The following is a 21,237-nucleotide window of genomic DNA, read 5'->3' as shown; positions in this document are numbered from 1 at the left end:
CTGATGATTTTGGCGGAAAATTCAAACCACACTCAACCTTCGGGAAATGGCCATATGACCAGGAGTGTGGTATGGGATTATCGCTATAGCTTCGCTGTGCAGGTTTCTTAAGCCGATAAAAACAATTTAAGCGGCACGAGCCGCGACAAAGAAATATTTGTGATGGTGCTCAATTTTTTTTGTCTCGATATTCCTATGTGTACAAACATTTTAGTAATATTAGCAAAACTATAACAATGTTTATGTGTCATACGTGTACTGACTGGTATTACTCATGATTGTCTCTGGTCCCCTTAACCCCCTACGTATGTTATCAGTGTGACTTAGTGTAGAATAACAATCTGATGAGGACCACAATGGAAATAAGCGTACATGCTTTTTGTGTTATCCTCGGCAATTTGCTTTTATTTATTCTGAACTATGTGTTCTTGTCATTATTTACACTTCATGTACATTGATTCATTGCCAAATAAAGTCTATCTATCTATCTTGTCACAATTTTTGAGATTGTGACACACGGAATACAATTATTTTTTATTTTCTTTCGTCCGCTTTCAAAACCCCAGCTACCAAACGCTTTCGCTCATGGGCCTAGCGGACGCAGGTTTCATTTTCTTTCGTCTTGCGTTCACCCCGCTTCGGCCCTTCATTCCCTATACTCTGGGGAATTACCAGAGTCCTAAAGACTTCTGGTAGCTACTTCCTGTCCTTTCTCCTCCTCCTTATCCTCATCAACTGTTGTGCCATTTTGGCAATCAATTACAGTGTCTTAACGAAGTTGAGAGAAACTTCTAATCATTTAGAGAACCCCCCCCCCCTTTAGATTCAAGTGTTCTCACACGACCTAGGCCAACGGTTTTCCTCGGCCAAAGGAACAAGCACCTTTGTCCATTCCCTCCGCGGCTTCACGCGAACACCCCCCCCCCCCTGCGCGCTGCCACATATTGTTTAACCTAGGCAATTAGAATAATTGAATAGTGAATAGTGTCTACCCTCAAGGAACAATTGGAACTGTGTCATCTTCCACATGAGGTATATAAGGCGTCAGACAACAATGAAAATTACGATGCTATTTACCTTGACTTTAGCAAAGCGTTCGACAAAGTGCCACACCAGAGACTACTAAATAAAATCAAAGCCTATGGCATAGGAGGAAAAGTGTTAGAATGGATTAGAGCTTGGATTAGTAACAGAAAACAGTGGGTCACCATAAATGGAATAAAATCTAGGTGGGGCAATGTTACTAGCGGGGTCCCCCAGGGCTCGGTTTTGGGTCCCTTGTTGTTCATTATGTATATAAACGACTTAGACGAAGGGTTAAATAGTGATGTTAGTAAGTTTGCGGACGACACTAAAATAGGACGCCTAATTAGGTCAGGAGACGACGCCCAGATTCTGCAGGATGACCTTAATAAGCTGTTAACATGGTCGGTGAAATGACAAATGAACTTCAATATCTCTAAGTGTAGCGTGTTAAACGTAGGGCTACACAACCCCGAAAATAGATACAACTTAGATAACACGTTTTTAGAAAAATCTGAGTGCGAGAGGGACTTGGGAGTTCTGGTGAGTCCGGACCTTAAAACCAGGAAGCAGTGTATTAGCGCCAGAAATAAAGCTAACAGAGCATTAGGCTTCATTGCTAGGACGGTAACGAATAGAAGTGCAGAGGTAATTATTAAACTCTAGCGATAGTTAGACCCATCCTTGACTATGCGGTACAGTTTTGGTCTCCGACCTACAGAATGGATGTAAATTCACTAGAATCAGTACAGAGAAGAATGACCAAAATGATACAAGGACTCGGAAATTTGCCTTACGAAGAGAGGCTTAGGCACCTAAACTTACACTCTCTGGAAAGACGCAGAGTGCGGGGTGATCTAATAGAAGTGTTCAAGTGGATCAAAGGCTATAACAAGGGTGATGCAAACAAGGTCATCATAATAAAACAACAGGGCAGGACTCGCAGTAATGGGTATAAACTGGACAAATTTAGATTTAAGAAGGAAATAGGCAAGAATTGGTTTACTAATAGGGTGGTCGATGAATGGAATAAACTTAGTAACCATGTAGTAAGCGCTGAAACTATCGGTTGTTTTAAAAAAACGATTAGACAACTTTATGGATGGGGATGACAGGTGGTGATAGATACGGAGCTGCCTAGTGTAGGCCTTATGGTCTCTTGCAGTCTCCTTTATTTCTTATGTTATTATGAACATTGTTCGTAGTACCCTTCAACACTAGTGGCGGGAACGTAGAAGTATTGGCAACGTTGGAGGCTAGCTGGCGGACATTTTGACCTGACATGCCGCGGGACACAGGTCAGTCTTTCCATCGGGTTCAACAAGGGAGGTCGGGCCACTCATTCTCGGAAGTCCAATCGCGTCCTTTCCTCCCTCATGTGGCTATTAAGGATTTTCATCCTTAAGTGAGCGCTTACGCACTGTAAGACATTCAACGAGTGATTCCGGGACAAGCCCTTCCCGAAACTTATCAGGTGAAGCGCTGTGACATCCCGACCATCGTGGGGATTTGAATAGTGTCTTGAGGCATCCAGCCTCCAGTGAACACATCATTCGTGTATCAAGGGGTTACGTACGTACCTGTACCCCTTTCCTTGGGACACTCTGACCTGAAAGGAACTGGATAGTGAATACAAGAAACCCCCTACGTGATCGAACCCGCGCCCCCGCCACGAGGCTAATCACAAAGATGACCCGGGTTCCCGCCGGTATCAACGACACTGTTATCCTTCAATAGCCAACGCATCCTGCCAGAACGAGGGACCAGCGCCCCTTGGAAGTCATTCCCACACCCAGCAGATACACTCTAAGGATAATAGCAAGTAACAAGGGGTATTTACTAGATAGGACCCTTAGATAGGCGCGCAAGGAGATAGGATAGATAGGATGTATGTGTGTGAAATCCAGTTAACTGTTAACCCACATTGTTTAATGACGAGTAGCATAATTCTAGTGTCTAATTATAGAGTCAATTAATCTATTAAAACTCACAATAGTTCTGGGTTTCATTAGCCTAGGACGGTTCACTTAATGAGTTGCCCCATCACCCCCCTCTTTGATTTACGTTCACGCTCGCCCTGGAGGGAGCGCGAGTGGTCCCGGGTGATGATACAAATCTCCTGGACTTCGGTTCCCCAACTGCAGCTATCCTCCCCCTCCCTTCATCACTCACTTAAAGTACGTATTACCCACACCCTCTCATCCATCACCTCCTTCCACTTTCCAGGAAATTGGTGTCACGGTCCGTTTTTGGTCCTTCGAACCGGATACTCGCTCCATTACCTATACAGATAGTCAATCTATTTATGACCCCAAGTTCAATAATCCGTATGACAACTCATTAAGTAGATCACAACATGTTTCCCTGCGCATAGGTTAGCAACTTAATGCACTGTACAGGAGTTCCTCCTGCTCGCTAAGGCACGCCAAGGTCAAGCATGCTATAATAATTTCATGTTACGTTGATTTACCCTTCTTACTTGTACCTTTCTCTTGGGCAACATCACGCCCCCTAAGTAGAATTAGATTGTGCTGAAAATACACTGGTCCCTGTTTCACGTGTAATTCCGCCCGTCGACTTCATTCAGCGGCATCCTCAGCCGCCCTTCGTAATTTTAAATTTAGCCATTTCCGGCTTAGTTATCGGCTCAGCTCAGCCCATTCAACGCGGCATCATTGTTGAGCCTTCTTTTTAGCGCCACCACACCCTTACGTTAAGCCTAGCCGTTACCGTTACGGATGACCTGACGCTAACGGCTCTCATCGGCCCGGAATCAAGCGGCCTTGTTTTTAAACTTTCGCGGTTCCACGCGAGTAACCACTCTCCCTCCTCCTTTGTCTGACCAGCTCGTATGACAGCACAGTCTTCTGTAGTCACCCCCTTCGATTCTCCATTTTCGTTGTGCGATTCTTTCGTTCGACTCTTAATTCATCGTTCTATGCCGACTTTATACCATCGTAGTTCGTTCCGTAACCAGTCGTTCAGAGAGAGCGGACCCACTCGCCCCTCTCGGCTTATGATCCAGTGGCCGCAAGTATACTCAGACGGCCACCTTTTCACATAGAAACGACCTATTGTGCCAGTGCATTAGTCGGCAGCCACCATGTCTTACTACAGCCCTACCGGAGACGCAATTACGAACGCAACGCTGACCGAACTCATTGACATCACTCAGAATTTCCTTGACGCTGTCACGGAATATACTGATGCTTACGGGACTGTCAACATCGAGAGCCTGAGCCCCAGTGCAGCAACGGAAATTCACCAAGAAGGTCAAGACCATCACCAAACATGGCGGTTCTTGGAGCTCGCCTGGGCCCGACACCTTCTCGATGATCAACTTGCAACCCTTAAACAGGAATTGAAACCACGCAAGAAAGTCCTATTAAACCTTAAGGTCAGAGCAGATGCGAGAGTGAACGGCGCACATACCACCGCTCAAGCGTCCAACAGCCAGCTTCATCAAAGCCCCACTATCACATACATACGGGAGGAACCCCAACCCCCCTCTTTCTATGGGAATCTGGAAATGTTCTCCAGCTGGTGGAGTATCTTCAAAACAGTTGTTCATGAAAACAGTATATATACAGAGGGAGAAAAGTTCAGCGCTCTCATGCGCTCTCTGACGGGGAGTGCCAAACGCCTGGTTGGTTACCCCGTGTACAACAACACCGCGTATGAACACACCATCCGACGGCTGCATGATGCCTATGACAAGCCCTTGGCAGTACGCAGAAGTCTGAAGGAACGCCTCGTCGCCATTCCCGCACCTACGGACGAATGTAAGGACTTGTCAAGGTTCCTCGCCGATTGGGACGAGTTGAGCGAGCGGTACCAGAACGCAGTAGGACAAGCCCTCTCCGATGAATTTGTAGAGGGGGTCCTAGTGCCGAAACTGCCCCGCCAGGTTCTCTCGTCAATATACTTGTTCAAAGGCACTGCTGAACTTAGTGCGCCAGAGCTTCACGCGGCACTCAAGGTTTACTCGGGTGCCATCACGGGTAGTCGACTCCATACCCCTGTGACGATGCGCCCTGTTCCCGCAGCGACCCCTACACCTGTTCCTACTCAACCATCTACACGCCCGCCTCGACAGACAACAACGAGCGCGGGGACGACTCCGAGGACTCAAGGTCATACGTCGAGGCACACCACTGGACGGCCAGCACCCACGCCCCCACAACCAGTACCTGCGGTCCCCAATGAAGCACAGCACCGCGCCAACTGTTTGTTTTGCAGCGGCCCACATAGGCCGTCACACTGTACGACGTACCCGGATATCTCCACACGCACCAACAGTCTTTTAGCACTAAACAAGTGTACCATCTGCTACTCCAACAGGCATCAGACGAACCGCTGTGACTTCCAAGCAGGCTGTATGAAATGTGGAGCGCGCCATAAGGCTCCACTATGCCCTCAAGCTATCAACATAACAAGCAATGGCATCTTCGCTTCTCCTACGCAGAATACAGTTCCTTCTCACCTCTGGAACCAGTCTCCGTTAAGCCACGCCCCCACTCCCCCCCTACAGCGCGGCTTCATCTCAGCCTCCTGCTGGTTACCCATAAGCTCCAGGATACCATCCGTATTACCCCCCTTTGTTTCAGTATCCGGGAACTACCCCCCTCCTCACCAGTCCCCCTACCATCCTCCATCGCAACCAGCGCCACTTGGCACGAGAGCAATCCAAGATAGCACCTCAACCTCTACACCATCCGCCTCTACCAGCTCCCACGACGCCCTCAGAGCACCGCCAGAGGTAACCCACGCCCCTGCATCCACCAGTGCTCCCTCTTCAATACACATGGCCCCCATCACCGCCACCCCAACTGCCCCGGAATCCTCTCCAACAGTGTCGGACGCGGCGATGAGACCAACTCCAACGACAACAACACCCCACGCCGTATTGGTCCAAACTTCCTCTGTATCTAATATCACCTTGCCTCGGGAACCGGAAGCAGAACCAGTTCCTGTTCTCATTGAGACTACGCAAATCGTCGCGGACACTGCTCTCATCCGACGAGCAGTACAGAGCACTGTCGCTCTGCCCGTCTTCACCGGACGTCTCTGGGAAAACGGCAAGAGTTGTATCTCCCAAATCTTCATTGATTGCGGAGCTCAGCGCACGTTTGTACACCCTTCCGTCGTGGACCAACTTAAGCTCCAGCCAAAGGGAACCGTACTCTTTAAGATCGATTCCTTCAACAAAACCGAGCTACCTCAGGTGTTCGATATCGTCGAGTTCAACTTGCACGTGGGCACTGAAAAGTATCGGATCGAAGCAGTAGTGCACCCCGCAGTGGGTAAAAACATCTCTATGCCCGGGTACCAACGTTCTGTCCAGGTTCTACAGTCTCAAGGCATCCCTATCGCCAATGAAACACCGTCAGACCAAACTGCCGACATCCACATCATAATAGGTAGCGATCACACCATTGGTCTTTAAACGCGCCATGCGTTTCTTGGGTGTCGAACTTTTTGCCACCTCAGCTGGTTACGTGGTGTGGAGCAAGTTGCCCCCTTGGAGCCAAGACCGAGCCCTCAATCCACCTATTGAAACCACCGCACTTAACAGCATCCGCATAGACGAGCCGGTCCTCGTTGATCCTCCGGTACACGAACTCTGGTCATTGGACTCGGTCGGTATATCACTAGAAAAATACAGTCATCTCGAGGAAAAGGCGGTCAAGTTTTTCAAATCAACCGTACGGAAGGGGAATGGAGCATATACCATCCGACTACCTTTCAAAACGGAGGAGCGCCCAGCCATCAACTATGGACGTGCGGTAGTTCAACTACACTCACTCAAGAGGAATCCACACCCGTCTCTTTACTCCGACTACCGTAATATTTTGGAAGAATACCTCCGGCTCGGGTTCATCGAAACCGTTCCCCCGGGTCCCGAGGTGGATGGGAAGGTACACTACCTATCTCATCACCCAGTCTACAAGAATTCCTCCACGACACCCGTCAGGATAGTGTTCAACGCATCTTCCAGAGCATACAAGAATGCGCTATCCCTCAATGATGCCCTGTATACTGGACCCAACCTGGCTCAGAAAATTCAATCCATGATCCTGCTCTTCAGAGAGGGCACGTACGGTGTCCTGGCAGACATCAGCAAGGCTTTCCTACGAATAGGGGTAGACGAGGCAGACAGAGATTACTGCCGCTTTCTCTTTTTTACAAGTGCAGATATGAGAGAAATCCAAGCCTTCCGCTTCAAAGTAGTGTTGTTTGGCGCCACTTGAAGTCCTTACCTCCTCAACCAAACCATTGAACATCACTTAGAGACGTATGATCACCCCCTGACTACCAAACTCAAGTCCGCATTCTACGTGGATAACCTACAACTGACGTATGATCGCATCGATGAGATCACTGTGGAAAGACCCCAGATAGAACAAATCTTGAATCAAGCCAACATGCCCCTGGATCAATGGGCCTCCAACGCGAACATCGAAGAATTTGAACACAACGGAGTCCGTGATTATCTCGGTCTCCCCACCAATTTAAACAGGCTTTTGAACAACCACTACTCTTCAAGATCAAGAGGAAAATTCTCAGTCTATTTTTTTCACTATACGATCCCGTGGGATTCTTGGCCCCTATCACACTCACGGGCAAACTCTTCATACAGAGCTTGTGGAAAACGGAAGAAGAATGGGATACCCCCCTCAACGGGGACAGCATCCGGGCCCTCCCCACCATCCTTAATCACTACTGGAACTTGGATACTCTTCAATTCCCTCGGAATGCGCACCCTGGCAGTCACCACGCCCTCCACATCTTCTGCGACGCGAGTCAAAGAGGGTTCGGGGTGGCGGCCTATACCGTCTCGAGGGAGGGGCACGTTTCCTTTCTCACAGGCAGGAGTAGGGTCGCACCCAAGAGCATGGACAAACTTAGCGAAGAACTCACCATCCCCCGTCTAGAACTCACGGCTATTCTCTTCGGCAGCCGCCTCGCGAAGTACCTGATGAATCTACGTCCCTCCCACTACCACACCACCTTCGTGTGGTCTGACGCCAAATCAGCCCTTTTCTGGGTCCGCAGCCAGACCAGCACTTCAACATACGTCCTTAACAGAGCTAGAGAGATCAAGCAGTTGGTACAAGATCACAACCTCCGCCTCAGGCACGTTAGCTCCAAAGACAACCCAGCGGATCTCGCTTCGAAGGGCACTAACGTGGCAGGTCTTAGCAACCGGCAGGACCTTTGGTTCAAGGGTCCAGAATGGCTTCCCCACCCCGAACAATATCCCCCACAAGAATTGGATGCTCCACCCATCTTGATACACGCCAATCCCACCATGGTCCAAGAAACAGAGAGACCGTTCAACATGACACCATTCCGCGATCTACCAGCAGCGTACAACGCCTTCAGGATTCTGCTGAGAGCTGTGAGGGCCAAAGCATCAGCTACGGTAAAAGCCAAACTTTATCAGAGCCCTATGCAAGTTATGCTCCGAATAGCCCAAATCAGCTCTTACCCGAGAATATACCGACATCTCCAAGGACTAGCCACCCAGCTCACTTCTGATGACAGATATCTCATCTATCAAAGAGGACTCAAACTAGATGAACAAGGCCTCATACGCTGCCAACCACCACACGCTGCTACGCTCCACGAGTACGGTCGCGCCCCCCCGCTGTTATTACACTCAAAGTGCCCATTGTGGAGCCGCATTGTCTTGCACCAACACCGTCTCGCGCTACACACCAACACCGCCACACTCCATGTCCTCCTACGACGAGATTACTGGGTCTCACGCCAACGACAAACCATCAAGTCACTCCTCAGACAGTATTTACACTGTCGGCGCATCCAATCGCAGCCCTTCAGGTTCCCTCCTCCAGCACGTTTACATCCTAATAGAGTTCATTTTAACACACCCTTTTCCACCACCGGAGTCGACTTCACGGGAGCCATCAAGTTGAAACAGTCCCACGTTGACGCAGCCTATGAAGTCATCTTCACCTGCGCCAGCATCAGAGCCCTTATCTTGGAAGTGGTCACCTCCCTCAGTGTAGCAGACTTTATGAGAGCACTGCGGCGCTTTGCAGCACGAGTGGGAATGCCCCACTCGTTCGTATCCGACAACGCCGCCAATTTCGGGGCCACAAACAGGTTGCTCCGAGAACTCAAAGAGGAGCCCAGCATCGACGAGTTCTTAACACACCACCACTCGTCCTGGACCTTCATCACCCCACTTGCCCCCTGGCAAGGTGGCATGTATGAACGCCTCGTCGGAATTACCACATCCAACCTGAAGAAGGCTCTGTACAAGCACACCCCCACCTATGACGAGTTCAGAACCTTGTGCCAAGAAGTAGAATGCGTGGTAAACAACCGCCCCCTCACTTATGTTGGCACGGAAGATGACACCCCCCTTACTCCTAATCATCTCATGTACGGACGGACCATCGCCCTGTCCCCGCAGGTACAACTAACGGAACTGAACGACCCAGACTATCGCGGTGCCACCACCTTTAGGACTCAATACCAGTTCCTGACAGAGATCCTGCGAAATTTCAAGAGGAGATGGACTCACGATTACGTCGCGAGTCTGAGAGAACGTCACCTGCGACACAGCAAACCGCCTCAGAATAGACCTCGAGTACAAGACCTAGTTCTTCTCATTCTGGACGGCGTCCCCCGAGACCAATATCCCTTGGCACGCATCACCCAAGTCTTCCCAGGTCCTGACGACGTCATCAGATCCGTAAGAGTCCGCACTCCTAAAGGAGAATACGAGCGGTCTGTCACACGAATCATCCCTTTAGAAATCAATCTGAGCGCGGACACGCCCCCTCGTTCCCACGCGGACCGTCACGAACCGACCGCGGAGCCCCCTCCCCCCGCGGGGGAAGGCGAAGCGGACACCGTAGACGACGGAACCTCTCCGGCGGCGAACGACCCGACTGAAATCGCCTGCGAACGCGAGCACCTCACCACGCCACCTTCACTACAACCCAGCACGGCCACGGTGACCGACGTCCCAACGAGATCAACAGCCACGTCACTCAACGAGCCAACAGCGGCTCCGTTAACAAGAGCACGACCAAGAAGAACGGCCGCCCAGCAAGCCAGAAGCTGGTTCTCTACTCTTGATGAATGACCAGCCTCCTTCTCCCAGCTTCAGGCTGTAGGGGATACCTCCCCCGGCCCCCTTTTGGTTTATAACTGTGTCACAATTTTTGAGATTGTGACACACGGAATACAATTCTTTTTCATTTTCTTTCGTCCGCTTTCAAAACTCCAGCTACCAAACGCTTTCGCTCATGGGCCTAGTGGACGCAGGTTTCATTTTCTTTCGTCTTGCGTTCACCCCGCTTCGGCCCTTCATTCCCTATACTCTGGGGAATTACCAGAGTCCTTAAGACTTCTAGTAGCTACTTCCTGCCCTTTCTCCTTCTTATCCTCATCAACTGTTGTGCCATTTTGGCAATCAATTACAGTGCCTTAACGAAGTTGAGAGAAACTTCTAATTATTTAGAGAACCCTCCCCCCTTTAGATTCAAGTGTTCTCACACGACCTAGGCCAACGGTTTTCCTCGGCCAAAGGAACAAGCACCTTTGTCCCTTCCCTCCGCGGCTTCACGCGAACACCCCCCCCTGCGCGCTGCCACATATTGTTTAACCTAGGCAATTAGAATAATTAGGATCGTATCTAACACGCTCGTGAATAGTGTCTACCCTCAAGGAACAATTGGAACTGTGTCATCTTCCACATGAACATTGTTCGTAGTACCCTTCAACACTAGTGGCGGGAACGTAGAAGTATTGGCAACGTTGGAGGCTAGCTGGCGGACATTTTGACCTGACATGCCGCGGGACACAGGTCAGTCTTTCCATCGGGTTCAACAAGGGAGGTCGGGCCACTCATTCTCGGAAGTCCAATCGCGTCCTTTCCTCCCTCATGTGGCTATTAAGGATTTTCATCCTTAAGTGAGCGCTTACGCACTGTAAGACATTCAACGAGTGATTCCGGGACAAACCCCTCCCGAAACTTATCAGGTGAAGCGCTGTGTGTGATATCCCGACCATCGTGGGGATTTGAATAGTGTCTTGAGGCATCCAGCCTCCAGTGAACACATCATTCGTGTATCAAGGGGTCACGCACGTACCTGTACCCCTTTCCTCGGGACACTCTGATCTGAAAGGAACTGGATAGTGAATACAAGAAACCCCCTACGTGATCGAACCCGCGCCCCCGCCACGAGGCTAATCACAAAGATGACCCGGGTTCCCGCCGTGATCAACGACACCGTTATCCTTCAATAGCCAACGCATTCTGCCAGAACGAGGGACCAGCGCCCCTTGGAAGTCATTCCCACACCCAGCAGAGACACTCTAAGGATAATAGCAAGTAACAAGGGGTATTTACTAGATAGGACCCTTAGATAGGCGCGCAGGGAGATAGGATAGATAGGATGTATGTGTGTGAAATCCAGTTAACTGTTAACCCACATTGTTTAATGACGAGTACCATAATTCTAGTGTCTAATTATAGAGTCAATTAATCTATTAAAACTCACAATAGTTCTGGGTTTCATTAGCCTAGGACGGTTCACTTAATGAGTTGCCCCATCACCCCCCCTCTTTGATTTACGTTCACGCTCACCCTGGAGGGAGCGCGAGTGGTCCCAGGTGGTGTTACAAATCTCCTGGACTTCAGTTCCCCAACTGCAGCTATCCTCCCCCTCCCTTCATCACTCACTTAAGGTACGTATTACCCACACACCCTCATCCATCACCTCCTTCCACTGTCCAGGAAATTCGTGTCATATCTAACGTCCCGGAAATAAAATATCAGATCACTTACGTTTTCTATTTTAGGTAAATCAACAAAGAAAAGAAAATATATATATAGGGGAAACTTTATAAAAAATCATCTAGTTTATTCTAATGCATATTCCAATAAGTCCTTTCCACTTATACTGTAAAGGAGATGGATGAGTCAGAGCATATGTTCACCCTACATTCATCTCACATCCATCGTTGTATACTGATTAATATAGCGAGTAATATCTCTGGGTAGTGAAAAGAAAATTGATCTTGAAATATCAGATTAAATTAACGACTTCCGTTCCGTGGAAGATGTTTTGTTTTGCTATGCTTTTGTAATCGTATAGACATTTTTTAAGAATAAAATATATAAAATTACGAGGGTGTCAAAATATGTATTCTATTATGCTGGCTTCAGCCAGGTTATTTTATTCAACTCTTTGCAACCCTTTTTACTATGAGTGACCACAATTTTGAACAACATTTACGTAGCAAGGAATATTCATATTGCACTTGCAAAGTGTACTTGAATAGTAAGTGCGTTAATTGTGTGTGTGTTTACTTGTCTTAATTAATTATTAGTAGGCTTACAGGACTGAGACCAGACCTGTGATCAAGCTTCTCTATTTGTGTTCTCTTGGATCAAGATGATATTAGTCTTTAATCTCTCCTGCGAGTGTTGGAGAACATTTCTTTCCGAGGCTCCTTTCCTTCCAAGTTGGGAACAAGTTAAGGTCGCCCCCCCACCCTCTCCCACGCCCCTCTTGCGCTTTCTCACCCTTCCTCCCCATCTCTCCTCTTTTTCCCTTTATCTCCGTTGATCTCTACCTAATTACTCGTCTCTTCGTTTTTATTTTGTTTTCTATTTTGTTACATTACTTTCCTGTCTGTCTATTTGTCTCTCTGGCTGGCTGTATCTGTTTGCCTCTATGCCTGTCTGTCTGTCTGTCCGTCTCTCTGTCTGTCTGTCTCTCTGCCTGTCTGTCTCTTTGTGTGTCTGTCTCTGTATGTCTGTGTCTGTCTGTCTTTCTGTGTCTGTCTACCAGTCTGTCTGTCTGTCTCTCTGCATTTGTCTGTGTCTGTCTATTTGTATGCGTCTATTTGTCTGTCTGTCTGTGTTTCTGTCCTTGTCTGTCTCTGTCTCTCTGTCTGTCTGTGTTTCTCTCTCGGTCTCTCTGTCTGTCTGCCTTTGCCTCTCTCTCTCTCTTTTTCCTTCTTTTTTGTTTTCAAAAAAGTGACTTTCCTTCTACTTCCACTTCCACTTCCTCCTCCTCTTCCTTCTCTTCCTCGTCTTTAGCCTCATCCTCCTTCCCTTCGGCGTCGTCCTCAACCGCTCCTTTCCCTTCGATCTTGTCCTCATAAACTCTTGCTCTCGTCCTCACACTCACCCTCGTTCTGGTCCTCCTAGTTCTCGTCCTCGTACCCACCTTGTCCTTGGCCTGGTCTCCATTCCCATGTTCATCCTCGCCCTAGTTATCGTTCTAGTTATCTTTCTAATTAGTCTCGTAGTTCCCTGTCTACACAACTCCTCCGTCTCCGCCCTCTTTCTCTCCATTTCTACTCCCTCTTCTCTCTTCCTTCACTTCCTCCTTCCTCTCCTCATCCTTATCCTCCTCCTGACTCTCCTCCTCTTTCCTTCCTCCTCCTCCTTCTCTTCCTCTCCTCCTTTTTCCCTCATTCGCCTCTCCTCCCCTCCTACTCGTGTTCCCCCTCCTCCTCTTCTTCCTCCTCCTCCTCCTCCTCCTCCAACACAAGGTCTCTTACTTATCAGTGACAGACTGTTTCATTGACCGAGTGACCATCTGAAATCCCTTCTTAAGCCGACAAACCTGTGAACAACAGCCCATCAGACCGATCAGAAACAGACTGACCGACAGACCGACCGACAGATCAATAGCCCGAGAGCTCAGACCGATTGAAAGACCTTAAGACCATCCCACGAACTGATAACAGTAACCAACAGCTTAACTATCATTTTGACTTTGTCGGCGGGTTTCTTTCGCTCTTTCTTCATCTGTCTGTCTGTACGTCAGTTCCTTCCGTCTATTCGGCCAGATGAATGACTTGTTCCTCTCCTCTTCCTGTCTCTTTGCCCCACACCTCCTCTTCCTCCTCCTCTTCCATCTCTTCCCTCTCCTATATAACCAAAAACAGATTCTGTACAAGTCCACCATGCACAGACTCGTATGCACAGACCCAAACAGACACTGCACAGCTCGACGATTCAGTGATACTACTCTCGATCCGAGTTCGAGTCCTACCCAGGGCTGTGAATTTCAGCATCGCTGCACTACGAACCGGCACTCCACCTCTGGTGGGCAAAGAATTGGGTGTATGTGAGTGTACTACTCAGATTGGGCCATATATGAACTTTGAGCTCTCATCCGGGAGGGTAATGGCTGTCGATCGTGAGTCCAACACGTGGTCTAAGACCGTGGTGAATCACACAGACATGAACATATAGACACAAGCAAACAGACGAACACGCTCTCCAGACACTATGTTCATATCAATCTGTGCTTGCGCCTATGCTTGCGTCTGTGGCTGTATGTATCTATCTGTTAATGTCTGTCTTTGGCTACCAGTCTGTATCTTTGTCACTGTCTGTGCCTACTCTTGTGGGTATCTATGCGTTTTTCTTGTCAGTATTTATATGTCTATGTCTATAAGTGCATTTATCTTTCTGTGTCTGTCTGTCTGTCTGTCTTTGTCTGTCTGTATCTATCTGTGTCTGTTTTTGTCTGTGGTCTGTGTTTTTGTGTCTTTATCTGTGTCAGTCTGTCTTTGTCTTTATTTGTCTGTCTTTTTCTGTGTCCATGTCTTTGTCTGTTTTTGTCTTTCTCTTTGCTTGGCTTTGTGTCATATTCTGTTCGTCTTATTTTGTCTGTCTATCTTTATATCTATCTGTCTATCTTTATATCTATCTGTCTATCTTTATATCTGTCTATCTTTATATCTGTCTGTCTATCTTTATATCTGTCTGTCTATCTTTATATCTGTCTGTCTATCTTTATATCTGTCTGTCTATCTTTATATCTGTCTGTCTATCTTTATATCTGTCTGTCTATCTTTATATCTATCTGTCTGTCTTTATATCTATCTGTCTGTCTTTATATCTATCTGTCTGTCTTTATATCTATCTGTCTGTCTTTATATCTATCTGTCTGTCTTTATATCTATCTGTCTGTCTTTATATCTATCTGTCTGTCTTTATATCTATCTGTCTGTCTTTATATCTATCTGTCTGTCTTTATATCTATCTGTCTGTCTTTATATCTATCTGTCTGTCTTTATATCTATCTGTCTGTCTTTATATCTATCTGTCTGTCTTTATGTCTATCTGTCTGTCTTTATGTCTATCTGTCTGTCTTTATGTCTATCTGTCTGTCTTTATGTCTATCTGTCTGTCTTTATGTCTATCTGTCTGTCTTTATGTCTATCTGTCTGTCTTTATGTCTATCTGTCTGTCTTTATGTCTATCTGTCTGTCTTTATGTCTTTCTGTTTGTCTTTATGTCTATCTGCCTTTATGTCTGTCTTTATGTCTATCTGTCTGTCTTTATGTCTATCTGTCTGTCTTTATGTCTATCTGTCTGTCTTTATGTCTATCTGTCTGTCTTTATGTCTATCTGTCTGTCTTTATGTCTATCTGTCTGTCTTTATGTCTATCTGTCTGTCTTTATGTCTATCTGTCTGTCTTTATGTCTATCTGTCTGTCTTTATGTCTATCTGTCTGTCTTTATGTCTATCTGTCTGTCTTTATGTCTATCTGTCTGTCTTTATGTCTATCTGTCTGTCTTTATGTCTATCTGTCTGTCTTTATGTCTATCTGTCTGTCTTTATGTCTATCTGTCTGTCTTTATGTCTATCTGTCTGTTTTTCTGTCTATCTGTCTGTCTTTATGTCTGTCTGTCTGTCTGTCTGTCTGTCTGTCTGTCTTTATGTCTGTCTGTCTGTCTGTCTGTCTGTCTGTCTTTATATCTATCTGTCTGTCTTTATATCTATCTGTCTGTCTTTATATCTATCTGTCTGTCTTTATATCTATCTGTCTGTCTTTATATCTATCTGTCTGTCTTTATATCTATCTGTCTGTCTTTATATCTATCTGTCTGTCTTTATATCTATCTGTCTGTCTTTATATCTATCTGTCTGTCTTTATATCTATCTGTCTGTCTTTATATCTATCTGTCTGTCTTTATATCTATCTGTCTGTCTTTATATCTATCTGTCTGTCTTTATATCTATCTGTCTGTCTTTATATCTATCTGTCTGTCTTTATATCTATCTGTCTGTCTTTATATCTATCTGTCTGTCTTTATATCTATCTGTCTGTCTTTATATCTATCTGTCTGTCTTTATATCTATCTGTCTGTCTTTATATCTATCTGTCTGTCTTTATATCTATCTGTCTGTCTTTATATCTATCTGTCTGTCTTTATATCTATCTGTCTGTCTTTATATCTATCTGTCTGTCTTTATATCTATCTGTCTGTCTTTATATCTGTGTCTGTCTTTATATCTGTGTCTGTCTTTATATCTGTGTCTGTCTTTATATCTGTGTCTGTCTTTATATCTGTGTCTGTCTTTATATCTGTGTCTGTCTTTATATCTGTGTCTGTCTTTATATCTGTGTCTGTCTTTATATCTGTCTGTCTATCTTTATATCTGTCTGTCTATCTTTATATCTATCTGTCTTTATCTATCTATGTTTATCTATCTATCTATCTTTATCTATCTATATTTATCTATCTATATCTATCTATCTATCTTTATCTATCTGTCTATCTTTATCTATCTGTCTATCATTATCTATCTGTCTATCTATATCTATCTGTCTATCTTTATCTATCTGTCTATCTTGATCTATCTGTCTATCATTATCTATCTGTCTATCTTTATCTATCTGTCTATCTTTATATCTATCTGTCTATCTTTATATCTATCTGTCTATCTTTATATCTATCTGTCTATCTTTATATCTATCTGTCTGTCTTTATATCTATCTGTCTGTCTTTATATCTATCTGTCTGTCTTTATATCTATCTGTCTGTCTTTATATCTATCTGTCTGTCTTTATATCTATCTGTCTGTCTTTATATCTATCTGTCTGTCTTTATATCTATCTGTCTGTCTTTATATCTATCTGTCTGTCTTTATATCTATCTGTCTGTCTTTATATCTATCTGTCTGTCTTTATATCTATCTGTCTGTCTTTATATCTATCTGTCTGTCTTTATATCTATCTGTCTGTCTTTATATCTATCTGTCTGTCTTTATATCTATCTGTCTGTCTTTATATCTATCTGTCTGTCTTTATATCTATCTGTCTGTCTTTATATCTATCTGTCTGTCTTTATATCTATCTGTCTGTCTTTATATCTATCTGTCTGTCTTTATATCTATCTGTCTGTCTTTATATCTATCTGTCTGTCTTTATATCTATCTGTCTGTCTTTATATCTATCTGTCTGTCTTTATATCTATCTGTCTGTCTTTATATCTATCTGTCTGTCTTTATATCTATCTGTCTGTCTTTATATCTATCTGTCTGTCTTTATATCTATCTGTCTGTCTTTATATCTATCTGTCTGTCTTTATATCTATCTGTCTGTCTTTATATCTATCTGTCTGTCTTTATATCTATCTGTCTGTCTTTATATCTATCTGTCTGTCTTTATATCTATCTGTCTGTCTTTATATCTATCTGTCTGTCTTTATATCTATCTGTCTGTCTTTATATCTATCTGTCTGTCTTTATATCTATCTGTCTGTCTTTATATCTATCTGTCTGTCTTTATATCTATCTGTCTGTCTTTATATCTATCTGTCTGTCTTTATATCTATCTGTCTGTCTTTATATCTATCTGTCTGTCTTTATATCTATCTGTCTGTCTTTATATCTATCTGTCTGTCTTTATGTACTTGTCTGTCTTTATATCTATCTGTCTGTCTTTATATCTATCTGTCTGTCTTTATATCTATCTGTCTGTCTTTATATCTATCTGTCTGTCTTTATATCTATCTGTCTGTCTTTATATCTGTGTCTGTCTTTATATCTGTGTCTGTCTTTATATCTGTGTCTGTCTTTATATCTGTGTCTGTCTTTATATCTGTGTCTGTCTTTATATCTGTGTCTGTCTTTATATCTGTGTCTGTCTTTATATCTGTGTCTGTCTTTATATCTGTGTCTGTCTTTATATCTGTGTCTGTCTGTCTTTATATCTGTGTCTGTCTTTATATCTGTGTCTGTCTTTATATCTGTGTCTGTCTTTATATCTGTGTCTGTCTTTATATCTGTGTCTGTCTTTATATCTGTGTCTGTCTTTATATCTGTGTCTGTCTTTATATCTGTGTCTGTCTTTATATCTGTGTCTGTCTTTATATCTGTGTCTGTCTTTATATCTGTGTCTGTCTTTATATCTGTGTCTGTCTTTATATCTGTGTCTGTCTTTATATCTGTGTCTGTCTTTATATCTGTGTCTGTCTTTTATATCTGTGTCTGTCTTTATATCTGTGTCTGTCTTTATATCTGTGTCTGTCTTTATATCTGTGTCTGTCTTTATATCTGTGTCTGTCTTTATATCTGTGTCTGTCTTTATATCTGTGTCTGTCTTTATATCTGTGTCTGTCTTTATATCTGTGTCTGTCTTTATATCTGTGTCTGTCTTTATATCTGTGTCTGTCTTTATATCTGTGTCTGTCTTTATATCTGTGTCTGTCTTTATCTGTGTCTGTCTTTATCTGTGTCTGTCTTTATATCTGTGTCTGTCTTTATATCTGTGTCTGTCTTTATATCTGTGTCTGTCTTTATATCTGTGTCTGTCTTTATCTGTGTCTGTCTTTATCTGTGTCTGTCTTTATCTGTGTCTGTCTTTATCTGTGTCTGTCTTTATCTGTGTCTGTCTTTATCTGTGTCTGTCTTTATCTGTGTCTGTCTTTATCTGTGTCTGTCTTTATCTGTGTCTGTCTTTATCTGTGTCTGTCTTTATCTGTGTCTGTCTTTATCTGTGTGTCTTTATCTGTGTCTGTCTTTATCTGTGTCTGTCTTTATCTGTGTCTGTCTTTATCTGTGTCTGTCTTTATCTGTGTCTGTCTTTATCTGTGTCTGTCTTTATCTGTGTCTGTCTTTATCTGTGTCTGTCTTTATCTGTGTCTGTCTTTATCTGTGTCTGTCTTTATCTGTGTCTGTCTTTATCTGTGTCTGTCTTTATCTGTGTCTGTCTTTATCTGTGTCTGTCTTTATCTGTGTCTGTCTTTATCTGTGTCTGTCTTTATCTGTGTCTGTCTTTATCTGTGTCTGTCTTTATATGTGTCTGTCTATCTGTGTGTTTATCTGTGTGTCTTTATCTGTGTCTGTCTTTATCTGTGTCTGTCTTTATCTGTGTCTGTCTTTATCTGTGTCTGCCTGGCTGTCTTTCTCTGTGTCTGTGTTTTTGTCTTTGTTTTTGTCTGTCTATGTTTGTCTTTGTATTTGTCTGTCTGTCTTTGTATTATTCTGTCTGTATTATTCTGTCTTTATTATTCTGTCTGTCTGTATTATTCTGCCTGTGCAAAGAAGCAGAGTGATGGGATGACCTGATAGGTGTTCAAGTGGATCAATGGCTTTAACAGTGGGGACGTAGACAAGGTCATCATATTAAGACAACAGGGTAGGACTCGCAGTAATGGATTTAAATTGGACAAATTTAGATTTAAGAAGGAAATAGGCAAGAATTGGTTTACCAATAGAGTGGTCAATTAATGGAATAAAATTAGTAACCATGTAGTGAGTGCTGAAACTATTGGTTGTTTTAAGGAAAGGTTAGGCAACTTTGTGGATAGGGATGGTAGGTGGTAATGGACATGGAACTGCCTAGTGAAGGCCTTATGGTCTCTTGCAGTCCCCTTCATTATGTTCTTATGCTCTTATGTCTGTACTTGTCTGTCTGTACTCGTCTGTACTACCTTTGTGTTTTTGTCTGTCTTTGTGTCTTTGTATGCCTTTGTCTGCCTGCCTTTGTGTTTGTCTATGTATGTTTTTGTCTGTCTGCCTGTCTTTGTTTGCATATCTTTGTCTGTCTGTCTGCCTGTCGTTCGCTATCTCTGTCTGTCTGTCTGTCTATCTCTGTCTGTCTGTCTTTATCTTTGTCTTTCTTTGTCCGTTTTTCTTTGTTTGTCTTTGTCTGTCTGTCTGTCTGTCTGTCTTTGTCTGTCTTGTCTGTCTGTCTTTGTCCTTGTCTGCCTGTCTTTATCTGTCTTTGTCTCTCTCTGTCTCTTTGTCCGTGTCTTTGTCTGTAAGAGGCTCGTAGATATAGGTAGGCAAATGAGGTAGACAGAATAGTATATGGTGAGAATTTCATTTTCATGAGTTGGCTGTTTGGTAAACAACAGTTCGTAGGCGAAGGAAGTTGCACAAGCTTGCTCTCTGCCTAATGTTCACAAACGACCGCCGGGGACCCGATTTCATTGCTGTGTAATGTTCATTTTATGCTGATGTAACAATATGTAAACTATATCAGTGTGCAGTGGTGAATTCGAGATTGCCTGAGTAAGAAGTATTGCTTGCGGGATTGTAACAGCTGTTCTGATTGGAGAAAGGGTGGAGGAGAAAATTCAATTGGTTCACGATTGTAAGACCACGCCGTTAGGGGAGGTTCTTAAATATAACATTAAATATCATTGAACTAAAGAAATAATGACGTCTTTGCAGAACTGACGTAGGACCCAAATTGAGGATTCCCGACGAGTGTCCCTTGGTGTAACTTAAGGAAGCAAGTGTATTGATATTCGGGAAGAAAGGAAATGAAAATTATGTTCCGTTTAATTCCCCTCTCCTATACAAGATAATACTAAGTGGAACTTGACCGAGTCGGAAGATCGGAAGCACAGGGCCTTCCTACAGATGAAAATAGTGACAAATCGTACGTAACAAAGATGATGGTGAAAGGAAAATATAAAGTAAAAGCACAAAAAGAAAAACGGCACATAGGAACGACAATAGAATGGTGAAAGGGGACCACACTGTCTGTCTTTGTCCCTTTGTCTGTGTCTTTGTCTGTCTGTCTTTGTACCTGTCTTTGTCTTTGTGTCTTTGTGTGTCTGTCTTTGTCTTTACCTTTGTTTTCCTTTGTGTCTTTGTCTATGTGTCTTTGTCTTTGTCTGCCTGTGTCTGTCTGCCTGTATATGTCTGTATATCTGTATGCCTGTCTATGTGCATGTCTGTCTACTTGCCTATCTGTATGTCTGAGTATCTGACTCTTTTCACCCTTGTCTGTATCTACTAGTATGTGTGTCTGTGTCTTTCTGTGTCTTTCACTTCCTGCGTCAGCCTGTCTTTCCTCCTCTTCCTTGACACGCACACACACACATACACACGCAAACAAGCACACTCACACACAAACACGGTTGGTAGAGTCCCCGACTGTCACTACGGCGGTTCGGTTTCG

The 21,237-nt window shown here is 44.4% G+C and overlaps 1 protein-coding gene across 1 annotated transcript; it reads left to right on the top strand.

The window, feature by feature from the left end:
- The first annotated feature begins 6,476 nt into the window (after positions 1–6,476).
- Positions 6,477–10,144, top strand: LOC143020205 (uncharacterized). Its single transcript, XM_076176372.1, has 3 exons — positions 6,477–7,250; positions 7,350–7,505; positions 7,664–10,144. Exons 1-3 carry the CDS (start codon positions 6,477–6,479, stop codon positions 10,142–10,144), a joined length of 3,411 nt encoding a protein of 1,136 aa, XP_076032487.1.
- Positions 10,145–21,237: the final 11,093 nt, after the last annotated feature.

This window comes from Oratosquilla oratoria, chromosome 39, assembly GCF_046742065.1.
Source record: "Oratosquilla oratoria isolate Oo_2021 chromosome 39, ASM4674206v1, whole genome shotgun sequence".
In the NCBI taxonomy this organism is placed as follows: domain Eukaryota; kingdom Metazoa; phylum Arthropoda; class Malacostraca; order Stomatopoda; family Squillidae; genus Oratosquilla; species Oratosquilla oratoria.
Note: the sequence above shows the minus strand (reverse complement) of the source record. Positions and strands in the feature narration are given on the sequence as shown.

Excerpts from the sequence above, each read along its gene's own strand:
- LOC143020205 (XM_076176372.1), top strand. The coding sequence starts at position 6,477 with ATGCGTTTCTTGGGTGTCGAACTTTTTGCCACCTCAGCTGGTTACGTG. Across the intron at positions 7,251-7,349 it reads TCCAAGCCTTCCGCTTCAAA|TCCGCATTCTACGTGGATAA; the intron begins GTAGTGTTGTTT and ends ACCAAACTCAAG. Across the intron at positions 7,506-7,663 it reads AAGAATTTGAACACAACGGA|AGCTTGTGGAAAACGGAAGA; the intron begins GTCCGTGATTAT and ends CTCTTCATACAG.